Here is a 17500-nt window from a genome sequence, read left to right on the forward strand (position 1 = left end):
TCCCTGCAGGCTGAGAGCTAAACTACCGTACTGTAGCTAGTAGGAGCGCAAACTCCCGAAAGTGAAAACAGACGGAACTAAAAGAACGACACAGCTGCACAGAAACTGCACGTTGTAGACATCGCTGAACACAATATAAATCCTCACGCAGAAAACAGTTAGTATATATATATATATATATATATATATATATATATATATATATATATATTTTTTTTATTGATAGATATATAGATATTTATTAATATATATATATATATATATAGATAGATATTTATTGATAGATATATAGATATTTATTAATATATATATATATATAGATAGATATTTATTGATAGATATATAGATATTTATTAATATATATATATATATAGATATTTATTAATATATATATTAATAAATATCTATATATATATCTATCTATCTATATATATATATATATATATATATATATATAGATATTTATTGATAGATAGATAGATAGATATATATAGATATTTATTGATAGATAGATAGATAGATATATATAGATATTTATTTGTAACCGTAGGTCACATGGTAAGAAGGCTGTTTGTGAATCAGTCTCTTACCTTGTCCCCATAGGGGCCCGTGTCTACAGGACCCATGTCTTTGGAACCAGGCATGCGATACCCTCCTCCACCTCTTCCTCCTCTCCGCATCTCTCCGTTGTATTCATTCATTCCTCGCTTGTCTCCGTCCATCTTTTTGTCTCCACCGGGGTCATCACCCTGACAAACAACAAAGTCAGTGAGTGACCCCAACAGCTGTTCACCATGCCACAATTTAAGTTTTAACTGCCATCTGGCCTGATGCTGAACTATGACCCCATAGCTGCAGGAGCTGGGGATCAAACCCCGACTCCACCACTGAGCCACAGCCATGTGAACTAACGCCTTAAAGACATACGTGCTGCCAAAGTTACATAGTGCAGAGAGCAGGAGAGGACAGGAGAGGACAGGAGAGGACAGGAGAGGACAGGAGAGGACAGGAGACGCCATCCTCGACTACTTTAAGACAACGTTACAGATTGTTGCTTTAAGGAAAACAATCCTTCTAACAGCAGCTTCAGATTTTAAGATTTTCTTACCAGCAGACCCATATTTGAAAACTGGCGAGCCACCGGGTTCATCCAGCTGTCTCCACCGCCGCCCTTAAAGAAAAAGTGTTTAAAAACTTTGTTCAGATAAAGAGAACAGCTCGGTCTTGAAACAACAGGCACTCAGTAAACTAAAGTAAGTTTTGGTTTCATGGATTTCCTTTTCCTTACCTTGATGTTTCCTCTTTTACCCATGTGACTCTGACCCCAGCCTCCCGAGTTGAAGGAGGAGCCGCTCCCCTGGGAGCCCGCGTTGGTCCACACTCCTCCAACGCCATCATCCTCCTCGTCCCAGCTGGGGTGCCGGGTCGCTGCGACTGACCCCTCCCCCTTCCCTCCCCAGCTCTCCATGGACTTGTTGCCTGGTGGATTCAAACACGATGGTTTGAACATGTAAACAAAATCATTTCCTTTAAAAATCCACAAAATCCTTACCAGGTTTAGTGATGTTAGGCGCAGGGTTCACCCAGCCAGAAGCTTTGCCAGGTTCATCATGATCCCCCCAACTTGTTGCTGAATCTGCCGTCTGGCCCCAAGCAGCTGTTCCATTATCCACCGACTGAGCACCTGCTCCCCACATACCTGCAGCTGATGGAGGGAGAAACCACTTCCTGTTTGAGTTTACTGTGTTTACATGTTCACTACAGATAAACCAATCAGACTGTGGACACTTACAACGCTGACATTTATTGTGGACATTTTAATTAAAGAGAAGAAGCTCTGGAAACATTGATGATGTTTTTGTGGAGATTCAGGAACAACTTTATGAGCAGGTGTCCAAAAAGAAAACTCTTCACCTTCTTGTACAGACGCTGACATACAATATATTTGGGTAATTTAGACATTGTGCAGTTTGTTTGCAATTAAAGGCTTTATATGTGATTTTTTTGATCCAGCAGATGTCGCCCTTGAGCACCAGCATGAAACCAAAACAACTGGCGCTGCATTGTTGTGTTAGCATGCTAATGCTAGCGATCTTTATTATGCTGGTATCTTCACACTGCATGTAAATTTACCTGAAATGAGCGTGATCTAGAAACACAGTTAAGCAGTGAGTACAGTATGTTATTCTTCTTTTCTCTAGTCCCTCAATTAAACAACTTTTATACACGAGGGGAGGAGTCAGCCGGCCGTCCTGGCGATGTAAACAAAGTGAAGATAGGACTCTGAAAACTCTGAAAACATCACAGACAGTGGGACTTGGGTGTTACACCCATTGTAGACAGTCATGACTCACAGAGTTATTTTCAGAGGAGAGACTTGATTTATATTTAAGTGAGAAAAATCACAGAAAGACTTTAATGGGGATTAAAACCAAGAAATGATCCATTATTGTTGCCATGGTAACAAACAGGTATCAATTTTATTTGATTTTCACTAGAATGGTATCAAAGGTTAAATTTCCTGATGTAATATAACCTGAGCTTACCAACAGCAGCAGGGGGGGGGTTGGTTTCCCGTCCATGCTGCATTCCGTGCTGCCTCCTGGGTGGTGGTTGTTGCTGCATGGGGGGTGCAGGTGGCGCTTGCTGACAGTGGCTTTGGTCGGGTGCGGCGCTGCTTTTGTCCCACAGATTGACATTCTTGGTGTTGTAGCGGGTCGGGTCTCCCCAGGCCGATGTGCCGTCATCGATCTCCATCTTCCTGCTGATGGACTGAGGGGACGGTTCCTCCCAGCCGCTGGACTCCAGGGAGTCAGCCCCTCCCCCGGGGATTTGGGGTATGGGGCCTGAGGTCCAGCCTGAACTTTGGTTCTGATTCTTAGATGGTGGACCTCCACCTGCAGCGTTGGAGCGGCTGCTCCACCCCCCTTGTTGCTGCTGGCCCTGTGATTGGTGCTGCTGTGTGTTTGGAGTTTTTGTGTGACTGTTTGGTATGTGTGCAGCTGCTGATGGGGGGGGCTTGGCACTGTCCCAGTCCTGGTGGGGTTTACCTCCAACTGCATCCCCCCCTCCCCACCCTCCTCGCTGAGATCCACCTTCATCCACATTACCCCAGGAAGATCCCTCTTCCTTGTGGCTTCCACCTCTGCTCCGCCCATCGCCACACCCCCCTCCAGGTCCAGAGTCCCTCTGACCCCAGTCCCCCCCCCATCCCCCTCCCTCCCCTCTCCCTGTCCCCTTCCTACCCCCTGTCCCTTTATCCTCTGGACCATCAGCCCAGCCACTACCCTGTTCTCCAAAGTCTCTCCAGCCCCCCCCTCTCCCTCTGCGCCCCCCCCACTGTTGTTCCTCGCCCCCCCATCCTTTGCCCTGGTGACTAGTCGGGCGTTCCCCCCACCCTCCAGCTGCCGGGCTCTGACTGGACTCCATCTCTTCTTCAGGTGTTCCTGGTTTCCTCACAGTGCTGTGAGGAGCGCAGGTGGAGGCGCTGCCGTCCCATCCGTCCCTCCCTGAACCGGGACCGGAGCTCTGACCGCCATCATTAGTGCTTGAGCTGTGATTGGACGAGAACCCAGGTGCAGAACTGTTGGTACTGTTCATGGAGGCGGAGGAGAAAGAGGACGGGCTTCTTTCATTTCTTTTTCCTCTTGAAGAGTCCAGGTCCCAGGCCACATTCTGTCTGACCTGGGTCTGCCCCCAGCCCTTATTGGATAAGACCCGGGGGTCCAGGTCAGATCTACTGAGCATGCTCAGTAAGGCCACTTCAGCATTGGACGTCTGGGGGGGTTGATCGGGAGCAGCCTTGGCCTGCTCCTGCTTTTGTCCACCATCACTATCATCCCCGCCGCTGCCGGCTATGGACCCCCCTCCGCTCGAGGTTGAAGGTTGTCCACCTCCCGTACCCCCACCCTGCCCCCCCCACTCCCCAACCGCCCCCTCCCCACTCTCCATCCCTTTCTGATTGTCCCAAGCTTTTGTCTTGGTAGCAAACTTTGGTGAGGCAGATTCCTGTGACACACCGTTACCTCCACAGCTGCTGCTGCTGCTCCCCCCCCCTCCTCCACCTTCTATTGCTGAGTTACTCGGACTTACACCCCCCTCTGTGCCCCCCCACTCCGATTCTGATCCGCCTCCTTCCAACGCTCCCTGAGTTACCACTGTGGTATTTGAGCCACCATCACTCCCTCTGGCCCACCCCGCCTTTCCCCCCAGACCCCCAAAGCCCCACACGTTCCCTTCCTGCCCCTGAGCTCCACCACCCCCTCCTCCACCCCCCCATCCGTCTGCCTGTGACCCCCCTGCACTGAGGTCAGCGGGCACTGGAGGCATGGATCTCCAAGAAGAAGATGCAGCAGATGAGGAAGACGAGGAGCTGGAAAGATTAGTAATCCCTCCTCCTTCCACTCTCGTACCCCCAAAGTCCCTTTCATCGCCCCCCTCCTGATTTGGTCCCGCTCCGCCTGAACCCGGCTCGCGGCCCGGGTTTCCTAAGTGCTGCTGTGGGTCGCCCCCCCTGGCTCCCCCAGCTGTCTCAGTGTGCTGCTGAGGGACTCCAGATTGATTCACAGATGAGAGAGTGGTGATGAGGGGGGAGCTGGCAGAGGAAACTGAAGTAATGGATGGGTGCTGAGGAAGGCTGTCGTTCACCGTCGTCGATGTCCCAGCCTGCACCAGGGCGGGCCAGGCAGACGGGTTCACGTTGGGGTTGAAGTTGGCACCAGAGACACTGCTGCCACCCACGGGGCTCTCCTGAGGCCCGGGAAGAAGATGGGAGACTTTGGAATTGTAAAATGCTGCAGATCCAAGGCCGGCCTCCACCTGAAAGGAGGAGGAGGAGCCCCACACACCGCCGCCGCTCGACTGGACACATTCATTAAGCGAGGAGGAGAGAGGAGAAGAACGAGGGGAGGAAGGATTGTCCGTGTTCCCTCCTCCTCCTCCTGTTCCTCCCTTCTGCTGGATGGTTTTCTCACCCCATGAGGCACTACTGTTGTTGTTACCAGGGCCGTCTTGATCCTGCACGCCTCCTCCAGACCCGTCACCGCCTACTTTGGCCCCGCCAAGGATGCTGGGCCAGTCCCCCAGGTCAGACCCATCCACCATCACCTTCCCGCAGCCCTGAGAGGAGGACAGGCTGCCAGAGCCCGACCCCCATGTGGAATTTGCATAAGTTGAAGTAGTAGTAGTAGAAGAAGAAGACGGAGCAGCGACACATGATGAGGATGAGGAGGAGTTCAGGGGTGAAGTAGATGATGAGCCCAGGTTGGAATCTGTAAAAAAAACAAAAAAAAAAACACAACAATTAAAGAGAGACAGAAATTACAAATCAGATCCACCCACTAAATTGCACAAAAATATTGGCAACGTTTCAGAGGACAGAGTGTGACAAGTGACAGAGGAACTTTGTTGTGCATATGTTGCACTGCTATACATATCCCACAAACTTAGTATCTGGGATACCTCTGTATACAGCAGAATGCGTAAATAAAGACAAATTGAGTTCTGCAATACAAAGAACAAAGAGAGAAGGGAAAAGAGGAGGGGAGAAGGTAGGGGCAAGATGGGCAATTTGTTTTAATTAAAACAAGAAATTACCCAATATTGGGTGTCTAGGACTTTTGGTTTTGTTGCTGTGGTATCAAACCGATATCTTCATGGTTTGATTTTTTCTCAACTGTTAAAGTTTATAATTCTGGAATCATGATGACGCTGCTTATAGAAAGAAAACACTTAAACTCCTCAGTGTGTCATCTCATACTTCAAACATGAACTCACCTGTGCCTCCAGCTGTGTTTGCATTGGGGTTATCTGCCCAGCCACTTCCTGTCCCCCCTTCCCCCCCTCCTCCCCCCAGCAGCATGGAGGACAGCGGCGGCTGGCCCCGCTTCAGTAGCACTTTATGGTCCTGCTGGCAGCGAAACCTCGGTGGAACCTCTCTCGACATGTATCGCTGCTGTTGGGATGTCTGGCTTCCTGCAGGGGAGGAGGAGGGCTGTCCGTTGGCCACAGCAGTCCGCTGCTTTGCATTGTTCCCACCACCAGGAGGAACCTGTGCAGAAACCCCGGCTGCAGCAGGACTGGGGGACGGGGGGGCGAGAGGGCCAGGGCTGGGGGACACTGAGCCTTGGGTGGTGAGTGGCTGGGAGGTGGAGGGCTTGGCTGATTCTGGCACTGAAGGACAAAAGTGTGTGTGTGTGTGTGTGTTACTTCATTCATATGGATCAGCAGAATGGATCTCCTTTAAGTCAACAAACTGTAAAATCATCATTATTATGAAAAGTGAGACATGGAAACTTACCTTTGATTTTCTGTTCTGGCACCTAAAATAAAAAAGAAGAAGTGAGTCAGATGATAGTGTGACCTTGACAGTTTAATAAATAAAAAAACATTTTCTTTCTCGTCCTCAGACCGTGATCTCTTTAGACTTTCATCTCGTTACAGACATTGACCTTTTTTTTTTTTTTTTTTTTCACAAGAGTGCCGTAACTAAGCTCAGACATCACACATATTGGTCCAATAGTAAATGTCTCCTGGTGAACCAGGCACCCAGGAAGAGTGATTTGAAGCTGATTTAACATGGTGGTCGAATTTGGTATTGCATCGTCATGTGACGCCATTAGGGCCAAAAAGACCGTTTCCCACAAGCTTACATCTGGAAAGAGACGTCAGTGGATACATTTAAATAGAGTACATATACTTCCCCACAAGGAACCCCTACATGGCCTGTTTTGGACGCCCCTCGGTTTACCAGATATGAGAGCAGTTATCAGGTCAACAGGTGTTGCAGCGATGGAAGCGGTCAAGAGAAGTGGTTCAGATAGAAGTGATTGTACCCGACCTAAAAAGCCTCTGCATGTTTCTAATAAGCTCCACGAGCAGAAACGTGCTCAAACTAGGATCAATATTGGAGATGCTTTTGAAAAATGGAGAGAGGTTAGAACACAGAAAGGTTTACAGACCCATGCAGAGCTGGATAAACACTGAAGCTTCAGAGTCCACCACATGGTGACCTGAGTGAGCATCCACTCTAGAGAGGAGGGGGGGGGGGACAGCTCTCTATGATGTTTAGAATCTAGACTGCAGTACCCATTTTAAACACCAGGGGGTCAGAGTTACATATTGCTCATTTAAAAACAAATTCAGATATTCTATGGACATAATGAACGCAGATCAGAGCCACATGACTTCGCCTCCCATGTGCTCATGCTCTATGGTCCCAGTAACACGTGGAAGTCAGACTTTTTTTGCTTCATGCGTCACTGAGCAGCTTTCATCCAAATGAACGAGGCTCCACCTTCAATGCTGTATCCACTTCTATAAAATGTGCATGGTGTGAATCAGACCAAACTTAATTAGTTATTATGCACAGATGAAACAAACTGGTTGATGATTCAGACCAGAGCAAACGAACCAGAGGTGAGAAAACTATCCAAACTTCACTAAATTATAAAAAAACCCACAAAACTTCAGCGACCTCATGAGATGAATTTAACGTATGTGACAGATTCTCACCTTCTGAGAGGTTTCCCTTTTCTTTTTATCTTCTTTCTTCTTTTTCTTGTCTTCCATGAACCACTGTTCCCTTTCCTGATTCTCCTGTCTGAGAACACAAATGAACACATTCAATTATTCATGTCACACTTCAACGCACTCTGCCCGACACAAGCAGACGTTTCTACACGTGCATCAGGCACACTTGTGTTATTATGGTACATATTTCATCAGAGTCATGTCACATGTAGTCAGATCCAGATACTGTCATTCAGTCTGTAATGTTAACCAGGGCCAGCCTGACAACAGCTCTGGTCGCTTCTCGCTGCATAATTCATTAACCAGCAGACGACGCAGGCTGCAGCCAAACAAACGAGGGACTTCAAACTATTAGAGCATCTCAGAAAAGTCCCGTTCTCCTGCTTTACTGAAGAGACGCTAACGTCTGCAGGATGGACAGGACGCCAGCTGGGACAGGGAGCTGTGAGGTGTTGTGAAGGGCACGCTCTGAGCTTACACCTGCCTCCAATTCAGCAGAGAGTTAACCAACGAGAGACGCAAACATACACCTCATTGTCAGGTTAACGAGAGCGTGACGAGGGGAGATCAAGAGACAAACATGAAGAAGCTATAAAGAGCTGTAAATGTGTTAGCTGCACACGATTAGCATCACGTCATGCTAAAGAAAGCTAACTGGACATGTAATGGCTGCATGCTTCTCTGTGTCATTTAGAAATGAAGGCTTTCAACATTATAATAATAATATGATAATCTTTGAAATTTTAAGAAATGATAGACTCAAAACCAGCTTTTAAAGAAAGAACATCTATTCAGGGTCGTCACCAAAAACCAAAATGTTAAACGTTGTTTTGATTCTTGATACCAAACGCCTCACTCCCCTCCCGTTTTAACCTCTTCAAACGCTGCCAAATGTTTCCCAGAAACTTAGAGAGTGTGCAGGAGTTTGTCCCCTCCTTGTACCTGCCTTATGATGTTATAAAAATAAAGGATGCACTGATGCTATCGGCTCCGCTGACAGACAGAAATGTGGTCTGACGCGACGTCGGTAGATACGAAATCAATAAACACTCACACAAGGAAATCTGTACAGTTTGACCCCCGAAGTCCAGCTGGTTTGATTAGTGTGAGCGCTCTGTACACTTCCTCAACCCTGACACGCTTTAAAGTGGTGGTCATTTATGAGCACAAGCATGGGAACGCAACAAGGACAGGGCATAAAGCCGATCCCCGTCTTGTAAAATCCTGAACCCGGGGTAGTAATGGACCATATCGACCATATGCAACAAAGTTCTCTGATGTTTAAAGAAACTTCACCGTTATCAGACCATCTTTGGCCGCTCCTTTACAGCCAGCAGACATGTTGAGGTGTTTCATGTTACTCAGCGTGTGAGTTATGAATCTATCAACATGATAACTGACACTTTATTCATGGTCCAACTCTGAAGAGCCTTTTTAATGATGCAAACTGCAGATATTGTATTTCCTGTTCCGCTGCGCTTCAGCAGGATGACGTGATGACGTTTGTAAGGTCACCGTGCTCAGGCCCGGTTTGGACCAGAGCAGTGTGAGCGCAGGCCAGGAGGGGACTGAGGAGGGGGGGCAATCAAAGTACGGGGCAAGAGGACCTGGAAGTGAGTGCCCCCTTAGAGCTTCTGCACAAAAACATTTAACATTTATTTCACAAGACGCTGAAGAGGAATTAATTCATCTAGAAGGACAGGAAAACTCTGCACACTGCGTCGGCTGTTTGTGTTTGTCAGGCTGTTGTTTGTCAGGCTGTTGTTTGTCAGGCTGTTGTTTGTGAGGCTGTTTGTCAGGCTGTTTGTGTTTGTGAGGCTGTTGTTTGTGAGGCAGTTTGTGTTTGTGAGGCTGTTTGTGTTTGTGAGGCTGTTGTTTGTGAGGTTGTTTGTCAGGCTGTTTGTGTTTGTCAGGCTGTTGTTTGTGAGGTTGTTTGTCAGGCTGTTTGTGTTTGTCAGGCTGTTGTTTGTGAGGTTGTTTGTCAGGCTGTTTGTGTTTGTCAGGCTGTTTGTGTTTGTGAGGCTGTTTATGTTTGTCAGGCTGTTTGTGTTTGTGAGGCTGTTTGTGTTTGTGAGGCTGTTTGTGTTTGTGAGGCTGTTGTTTGTGAGGTTGTTTGTCAGGCTGTTTGTGTTTGTGAGGCTGTTGTTTGTGAGGTTGTTTGTCAGGCTGTTTGTGTTTGTCAGGCTGTTGTTTGTGAGGTTGTTTGTCAGGCTGTTTGTGTTTGTCAGGCTGTTTGTGTTTGTGAAGCTGTTTATGTTTGTCAGGCTGTTTGTGTTTGTGAGGCTGTTTGTGTTTGTGAGGCTGTTTGTATTTGTCAGGCTGTTGTTTGTCAGGCTGTTTGTGTTTGTCAGGCTGTTTGTGTTTGTCTGGCTGTTTGTGTTTGTGAGGCTGTTTGTCAGGCTGTTTGTCAGGCTGTTTGTGTTTGTCAGGCTGTTGTTTGTGAGGCTGTTGTGTGTCAGGCTGCTGTTTCTCAGGCTGTTTGTGTTTGTCAGGCTGTTGTTTGTCAGGCTGTTTGTGTTTGTCAGGCTTTTTGTGTTTGTCAGGCTGTTTGTGTTTGTCAGGCTGTTGTTTGTCAGGCTGTTTGTGTTTGTCAGGCTGTTTGTCCGGCTGTTGTCTGTCCGGCTGTTGTTTGTCAGGCTGTTGTTTGTCAGGCTGTTTGTGTTTGTCTGGCTGTTGTTTGTCAGGCTGTTTGTGTTTGTCAGGCTGTTGTTTGTGAGGCTGTTGTTTGTCAGGCTGTTGTTTGTCAGGCTGTTGTTTGTGAGGCTGTTGTTTCTCAGGCTGTTGTTTCTCAGGCTGTTTGTGTTTGTCTGGCTGTTTGTGTTTGTCTGGCTGTTTGTCAGGCTGTTTGTGTTTGTCAGGCTGTTGTTTGTCAGGCTGTTTGTGTTTGTCAGGCTGTTATTTGTGAGGCTGTTGTTTGTCAGGCTGTTGTTTGTGAGGCTGTTGTTTGTGAGGCTGTTGTTTCTCAGGCTGTTGTTTCTCAGGCTGTTTGTGTTTCTCAGGCTGTTGTTTGTCAGGCTGTTTGTGTTTGTCAGGCTGTTTGTGTTTGTCAGGCTTTTTGTGTTTGTCAGGCTGTTTGTGTTTGTCAGGCTGTTGTTTGTCAGGCTGTTGTTTGTCAGGCTGCTGTCTGTCAGGCTGTTGTTTGTCAGGCTGTTGTTTGTCAGGCTGTTGTCTGTCAGGCTGTTGTCTGTCAGGCTGTTTGTGTTTGTCAGGCTTTTTGTGTTTGTCAGGCTGGTGTTTGTCAGGCTGTTTGTGTTTGTCAGGCTGTTGTTTGTCAGGCTGTTGTTTGTGAGGCTGTTGTTTGTCAGGCTGTTGTTTGTGAGGCTGCTGTTTGTCAGGCTGTTGTTTCTCAGGCTGTTTGTGTTTGTCAGGCTTTTTGTGTTTGTCAGGCTGTTTGTGTTTGTCAGGCTGTTTGTGTTTGTCAAGCTGTTGTTTGTCAGGCTGTTGTCTCTCAGGCTGTTGTCTGTCAGGCTGTTTGTGTTTGTCAGGCTGTTTGTGTTTGTCAGGCTGTTGTTTGTCAGGCTGTTGTTTCTCAGGCTGTTGTTTGTCAAGCTGTTGTTTGTCAGGCTGTTGTTTGTCAGGCTGTTGTCTGTCAGGCTGTTGTCTGTCAGGCTGTTTGTGTTTGTCAGGCTGTTGTTTGTCAAGCTGTTGTTTGTCAAGCTGTTGTTTGTCAGGCTGTTGTCTGTCAGGCTGTTGTTTGTCAGGCTGTTGTTTGTCAGGCTGTTGTCTGTCAGGCTGTTGTCTGTCAGGCTGTTTGTGTTTGTCAGGCTTTTTGTGTTTGTCAGGCTGGTGTTTGTCAGGCTGTTTGTGTTTGTCAGGCTGTTGTTTGTCAGGCTGTTTGTGTTTGTCAGGCTGTTGTTTGTGAGGCTGTTGTTTGTCAGGCTGTTGTTTGTGAGGCTGCTGTTTGTCAGGCTGTTGTTTCTCAGGCTGTTTGTGTTTCTCAGGCTGTTGTTTGTCAGGCTGTTTGTGTTTGTTAGGCTGTTTGTGTTTGTCAGGCTTTTTGTGTTTGTCAGGCTGTTTGTGTTTGTCAGGCTGTTTGTGTTTGTCAAGCTGTTGTTTGTCAGGCTGTTGTCTCTCAGGCTGTTGTCTGTCAGGCTGTTTGTGTTTGTCAGGCTGTTTGTGTTTGTCAGGCTGTTGTTTGTCAGGCTGTTGTCTGTCAGGCTGTTGTCTGTCAGGCTGTTGTTTCTCAGGCTGTTGTCTGTCAGGCTGTTGTCTGTCAGGCTGTTTGTGTTTGTCAGGCTGTTGTTTGTGAGGCTGTTGTTTGTGAGGCTGTTGTTTCTCAGGCTGTTTGTGTTTGTCAGGCTTTTTGTGTTTGTCAGGCTGGTGTTTGTCAGGCTGTTTGTGTTTGTCAGGCTGTTGTTTGTCAGGCTGTTTGTGTTTGTCAGGCTGTTTGTGTTTGTCAGGCTGTTGTTTGTCAGGCTGTTGTCTGTCAGGCTGTTGTTTGTCAGGCTGTTTGTGTTTGTCAGGCTGTTGTTTGTCAAGCTGTTGTTTGTCAGGCTGTTTGTGTTTGTCAGGCTGTTGTTTGTCAGGCTGTTGTTTGTCAGGCTGTTGTTTGTGAGGCTGTTGTTTGTGAGGCTGTTTGTGTTTGTCAGGCTGTTGTTTGTCAGGCTGTTGTTTCTCAGACTGTTTGTGTTTGTCAGGCTGTTTGTGTTTGTCAGGCTGTTGTTTGTCAGGCTGTTTGTGTTTGTCAGTCTGTTTGTTTTTGTGAGGCTGTTGTTTGTGAGGTTGTTGTTTGTCAGGCTGTTGTTTGTCAAGCTGTTGTTTGTCAGGCTGTTTGTGTTTGTCAGGCTGTTGTTTGTCAGGCTGTTTGTGTTTGTCAGGCTGTTGTTTGTCAGGCTGTTGTTTGTGAGGCTGTTTGTGTTTGTCAGGCTGTTTGTGTTTGTCAGGCTGTTGTTTGTCAGGCTGTTTGTGTTTGTCAGGCTGTTGTTTGTGAGGCTGTTGTTTGTCAGGCTGTTGTTTGTGAGGCTGTTGTTTGTCAGGCTGTTTGTGTTTGTCAGGCTGTTGTTTGTCAGGTTGTTTGTGTTTGTCAGGCTGTTGTTTGTCAGGCTGTTTGTGTTTGTCAGGCTGTTGTTTGTCAGGCTGTTGTTTCTCAGACTGTTTGTGTTTGTCAGGCTGTTTGTGTTTGTCAGGCTGTTGTTTGTCAGGCTGTTTGTTTTAGTGAGGCTGTTGTTTGTCAGGCTGTTGTTTGTCAGGCTGTTTGTGTTTGTCAGGCTGTTGTTTGTCAGGCTGTTTGTCAGGCTGTTTGTGTTTGTCAGGCTGTTTGTGTTTGTCAGGCTGTTGTTTGTCAGGCTGTTGTCTGTCAGGCTGTTGTTTGTCAGGCTGTTGTTTCTCAGGCTGTTTGTGTTTGTCAGGCTGTTGTTTGTCAAGCTGTTGTTTGTCAGGCTGTTTGTGTTTGTCAGGCTGTTGTTTGTCAGGCTGTTGTTTGTCAGGCTGTTGTCTGTCAGGCTGTTGTTTCTCAGGCTGTTGTTTCTCAGGCTGTTTGTCAGGCTGTTTGGTGTTTGTCAGGCTGTTGTTTGTCAGGCTGTTTGTCAGGCTGCTGTTTGTCAGGCTGTTGTTTGTCAGGCTGTTTGTCAGGCTGTTGTTTGTGAGGCTGTTGTTTGTGAGGCTGTTGTTTGTCAGGCTGTTGTTTGTCAGGTTGTTGTTTGTCAGGCTGGTGTTTGTCAGGCTGTTTGTTGTTTGTCAGGCTGTTTGTCAGGCTGTTGTTTGTCAGGCTGTTGTTGTTTGTCAGGCTGTTTGTGAGGCTGTTGTTTGTCAGGCTGTTTGTCAGGCTGTTTGTGTTTGTCAGGCTGTTGTTTGTCAGGCTGTTTATGTTTGTCAGGCTGTTGTTTGTCAGGCTGTTTGTCAGGCTGTTGTTTGTCAGGCTGTTTGTGTTTGTCAGGCTGTTATTTGTCAGGCTGTTGTTTGTCAGGCTGGTGTTTGTCAGGCTGTTTGTCAGGCTGTTGTTTGTCAGGCTGTTTGTCAGGCTGTTGTTTGTCAGGCTGTTTGTGTTTGTCAGGCTGTTATTTGTCAGGCTGTTGTTTGTGAGGCTGTTTGTTGTTTGTCAGGCTGTTTGTCAGGCTGGTGTTTGTCAGGCTGTTTGTGTTCGTCAGGCTGTTGTTTGTGAGGCTGTTTGTGTTTGTCAGGCTGTTGTTTGTCAGGCTGTTGTTTGTCAGGCTGTTTGTGTTTGTCAGGCTGTTGTTTGTGAGGCTGTTTGTGTTTGTCAGGCTGTTGTTTGTCAGGCTGTTGGTGTTTGTGAGGCTGTTGTTTGTCAGGCTGTTGTTTATCAGGCTGTTGTTTGTCAGGTTGTTGTTTGTCAGGCTGGTGTTTGTCAGGCTGTTTGTTGTTTGTCAGGCTGTTTGTCAGGCTGTTGTTTGTCAGGCTGTTGTTTGTCAGGCTGTTTGTGTTTGTCAGGCTGTTGTTTGTCAGGCTGTTGTTTGTCAGGCTGTTTGTGTTTGTCAGGCTGTTTGTCAGGCTGTTGTTTGTCAGGCTGTTTGTGTTTGTCAGGCTGTTTGTCAGGCTGTTGTTTGTCAGGCTGTTGTTTGTCAGGCTGTTTGTGTTTGTCAGGCTGTTGTTTGTCAGGCTGTTGTTTGTCAGGCTGTTTGTGTTTGTCAGGCTGTTTGTGTTTGTCAGGCTGTTGTTTGTCAGGCTGTTTGTGTTTGTCAGGCTGTTGTTTGTCAGGCTGTTTGTCAGGCTGTTGTTTGTCAGGCTGTTTGTGTTTGTCAGGCTGTTTGTGTTTGTCAGGCTGTTGTTTGTCAGGCTGTTTGTGTTTGTCAGGCTGTTTGTCAGGCTGTTGTTTGTCAGGCTGGTGTTTGTCAGGCTGTTTGTCAGGCTGGTGTTTGTCAGGCTGTTTGTCAGGCTGGTGTTTGTCAGGCTGTTCGTCAGGCTGTTTGTCAGGCTGTTGTTTGTCAGGCTGTTGTCTGTCAGGCTGTTGTTTCTCAGGCTGTTGTTTCTCAGGCTGTTTGTCAGGCTGTTTGGTGTTTGTCAGGCTGTTGTTTGTCAGGCTGTTTGTCAGGCTGCTGTTTGTCAGGCTGTTGTTTGTCAGGCTGTTTCTCAGCCGGTGTAGGCTACAGGCCGTGTTATTAAACCATTAACTTCAGTGACGTTTCTCCACCGAGCGAAGCAAACCAAAACGTCATTTGTTCTCTAAATGCGTCAAAAAGTGACGTCATTAGCCAGCACGTATTTCACACAGAGAACATAAAGCACACAAAGCTCAGTTTGAACACTCACCTCGGGAATCACACGGGACATAAAGTGCTTCTGTGCACAATTTCTCGCAGACCTACCGCTAGCAGGCTAGCAAAGCAGCTAGCCTAGCAAGCTAGTTCTTCGAGGCGATCAAGGCTGAGTAGAGTAAGAAATGACATCACCGAAAACCGAAATGTTGATCGTAGAAAAAACCGGAGGAAATGCGATTATCCTTAGAGAGCAAGTGTAGTCCTCAAGCTGTAAACAAAACACACCGAACCCGCTGATGACTGTCAGACGCTGTGTGATCGGTTAGTTTACTGGCGGCCATTTTGCTCCTGTGTGGAGCTTCAGCAGATGAGCTCACAGCTTGTTGATGAGAGAGGGGAGGAGGAGCAGCGCGCCTGCGCACACGGGCCACCAGAGGGCGACTCAACTCGGAAAGATGACGTCATTCACACGGAGGGTAAATAAGTAAACAACCGGGCCAGAACTGTGAATATATTTACCAGAAATAGACTTTTTATATTATTTATTATTTACAGTTTGTGGTACAAGGCTGAACGTGACAGTATGATGGTCTATTTAACTTTCTGGGACTTATTTATTTATTTATTTACTTGATTTTATTTATTTATTTTTTATTTATTCATTTATTTTTATTACATTTTTAAATGTTTTAAATTTTTATTTTACTCAGTCATTGAAATCAGTCAGCCTTCTACACGATTAAATCATCTTTTTAATAAATGCTCTACGTCTGTGATTAAATAACTTTAGTCACACGGCTGAAGCAGCATCATTGTTCTTCTTATGTTCTTCTTTATTTTTCAGAGAATTACTGAAGGTTGGATTGGAATCCACCAGCAACCTCCGGTGTTTAAACATGAAGCCGATGCTGAAGTGTAAAATCCTGCAGTTCCTGGAGTGTCCACTAGAGGCCTCCTGCAGAAGCACAGGAAGTCACATACACACCCATTCTAAAAAGCCTGTTTTTACAGCAGAGATGAACATGTTTACAGCCTGGTTCAAAAAACCAAATAGGTGTGATTAGCTCATGTCTGGATGGACACACACTGTACGGGGGGTGAATGTTTTGATGACTCATCAGTTTTGATTTGATGAAGGATAAGAGTTATTCACAATAAGGCGTGTAGCTGACCTGATTGACAGGTGGGCGCGGTGTAACGGTTTGTCAGGAGGTTTAAAACCCGCCTCAGCTCCAGCTCTCAGCCTGTCGTTAGGTTGACTGAAAGTTAGACTGAGACAGCATTTCCAGCATGGAGACCGCCATCGATGGGACTCCAGCGCCCCCTGCAGGAACAGACAGAGACCGCCATCGATGGGACTCCAGCGCCCCCTGCAGGAACAGACAGAGACCACCATCGATGGGACTCCAGCGCCCCCTGCAGGAACAGACGGGGGACGCCACTCAGGCTTCAAACATTCTTATTAACAGTGTCAAGTATCTTGTGCACACTGGAGATATTTTGTACTTTTGGGGACTTTAGACCTCTGTAGTTAGAGTATCTTCACTGATCTCGTTACATATTCATGAAAAAAAAAAGGAAAGATGGTCAGCTGTTTTTGGATGAGTTTATTTTTTTGACTTATGACAGAATAACAGATCATCAGTTAAAACCAGTGACAGTGAACAATCTCGTCTGCTGTCGACTGTAGTGTGAATAAAAATGCAGCTCAACCTAACCTGACGACAACAGATCCATGAAACCACACAGGTGTCTGTTATAATCTTGAGGATGATCAACTCGTTATCAAGGGGAAATCCAGCCGCATTAACGACAATAAAAGGTCGAGATCTGTAGAAAAACATCGGAGTACAATAAAGTGGATGTACACTTAGGGCTTCTGTACTAAACTTTACCAAACTACAACTTTCATGAGAGATGCGCGTAACACAGAAATGAATCCATCCATCTGTTGCACAAAGCCTTTGTGCAATTAAGACCGTGTGCAGGAGTTTGCCTTATAACTGATAAAAACAAGAAATGACCCAATATAATACTGTTTTTTGTTGCTATGGTAACACAGTTTGTTTTTATCCTCTGTAGAAACATGTTAGATTCTTTATTCAAGCAGCTCTCATTGTCCAGTGAATCTGAACTTCCTGTTTGTCCTACTGAAGCCTATCCAGCTCCACCCATGCTACCGCCCTCTGCTGGCTGTGGATGGCGTTGCGTATGGCGGCCAGCAGCTCCTCGGTGCAGCTCCAGGTGTTGGGCTCCAGGGTGAAGTAAAGCAGAGGCAGCGTCTCCAGCTGCAGCTCCTCGGCCTGACACACCTCCTCCATGATGCCGTCCTCGCCACACCGCGGGAAGAACTTCCTGTTTCAAAATGTTTCATCCAAAAAGTCAGAGGAAAGAAAACGCTCTTCCATAAAATCTTTATATCTGTAACACACACACACACTGATGGAGAGATGTCAGAGTGAGCTGCTACACAGCACTGCCTTGCTCAATGTCACCTCGGCAGTACTCTGGAAGTGACCTTTCACCTCTCCAGCCACCAGACCAACTGTGACCTTTGACCTCTCCAGCCACCAGACCAACTTTCATTCTTTGGTCCACACCGGGACTTACGATGGGGTTGTACAATGGCGTGCCCAGAGCGTTACCAGGAAGTGCATCCAGACCCAAAGACTTTTTGATACCACATGGCTTGTGTGTGTGTGTGTGTGTGTGTGTGTGTGTGTGTGTGTGTGTGTCTCTGTGTGTGTGTGTCTCTGTGTGTGTGTGTGTGTGTGTGTGTGTGTGTGTGTGTGTGTGTGTCTCTGTGTGTCTCTGTG

General features: G+C 46.8%; 2 protein-coding genes across 3 annotated transcripts in view; both read right to left on the minus strand.

Annotated features, from left to right (window-relative positions):
* LOC110003848 (trinucleotide repeat-containing gene 6B protein-like) overlaps positions 1-15078 on the minus strand; it is a 25072-nt gene extending 9994 nt beyond the window's left edge. The window contains 9 exon segments of the mRNA XM_020659414.3: positions 591-749; positions 1109-1171; positions 1289-1479; positions 1553-1705; positions 2547-5270; positions 5776-6171; positions 6299-6320; positions 7513-7600; positions 14737-15078. Coding sequence (XP_020515070.2) covers positions 591-749; positions 1109-1171; positions 1289-1479; positions 1553-1705; positions 2547-5270; positions 5776-6171; positions 6299-6320; positions 7513-7569 — 3765 coding nt within the window. The 5' untranslated portion in view covers positions 7570-7600; positions 14737-15078.
* A 1198-nt stretch (positions 15079-16276) lies between these two features.
* zmp:0000000896 (caspase recruitment domain-containing protein 10) overlaps positions 16277-17500 on the minus strand; it is a 42403-nt gene continuing 41179 nt past the window's right edge. For both annotated transcript variants that reach the window (XM_065964865.1, XM_065964864.1), the window contains exon 24: positions 16277-17039. In XM_065964865.1, coding sequence (XP_065820937.1) covers positions 16832-17039 — 208 coding nt within the window. In that variant the 3' untranslated portion in view covers positions 16277-16831. The remainder of the gene's footprint in view (positions 17040-17500) is intronic.

Source organism: Labrus bergylta, chromosome 16, assembly GCF_963930695.1.
Source record: "Labrus bergylta chromosome 16, fLabBer1.1, whole genome shotgun sequence".
NCBI lineage: Eukaryota > Metazoa > Chordata > Actinopteri > Labriformes > Labridae > Labrus > Labrus bergylta.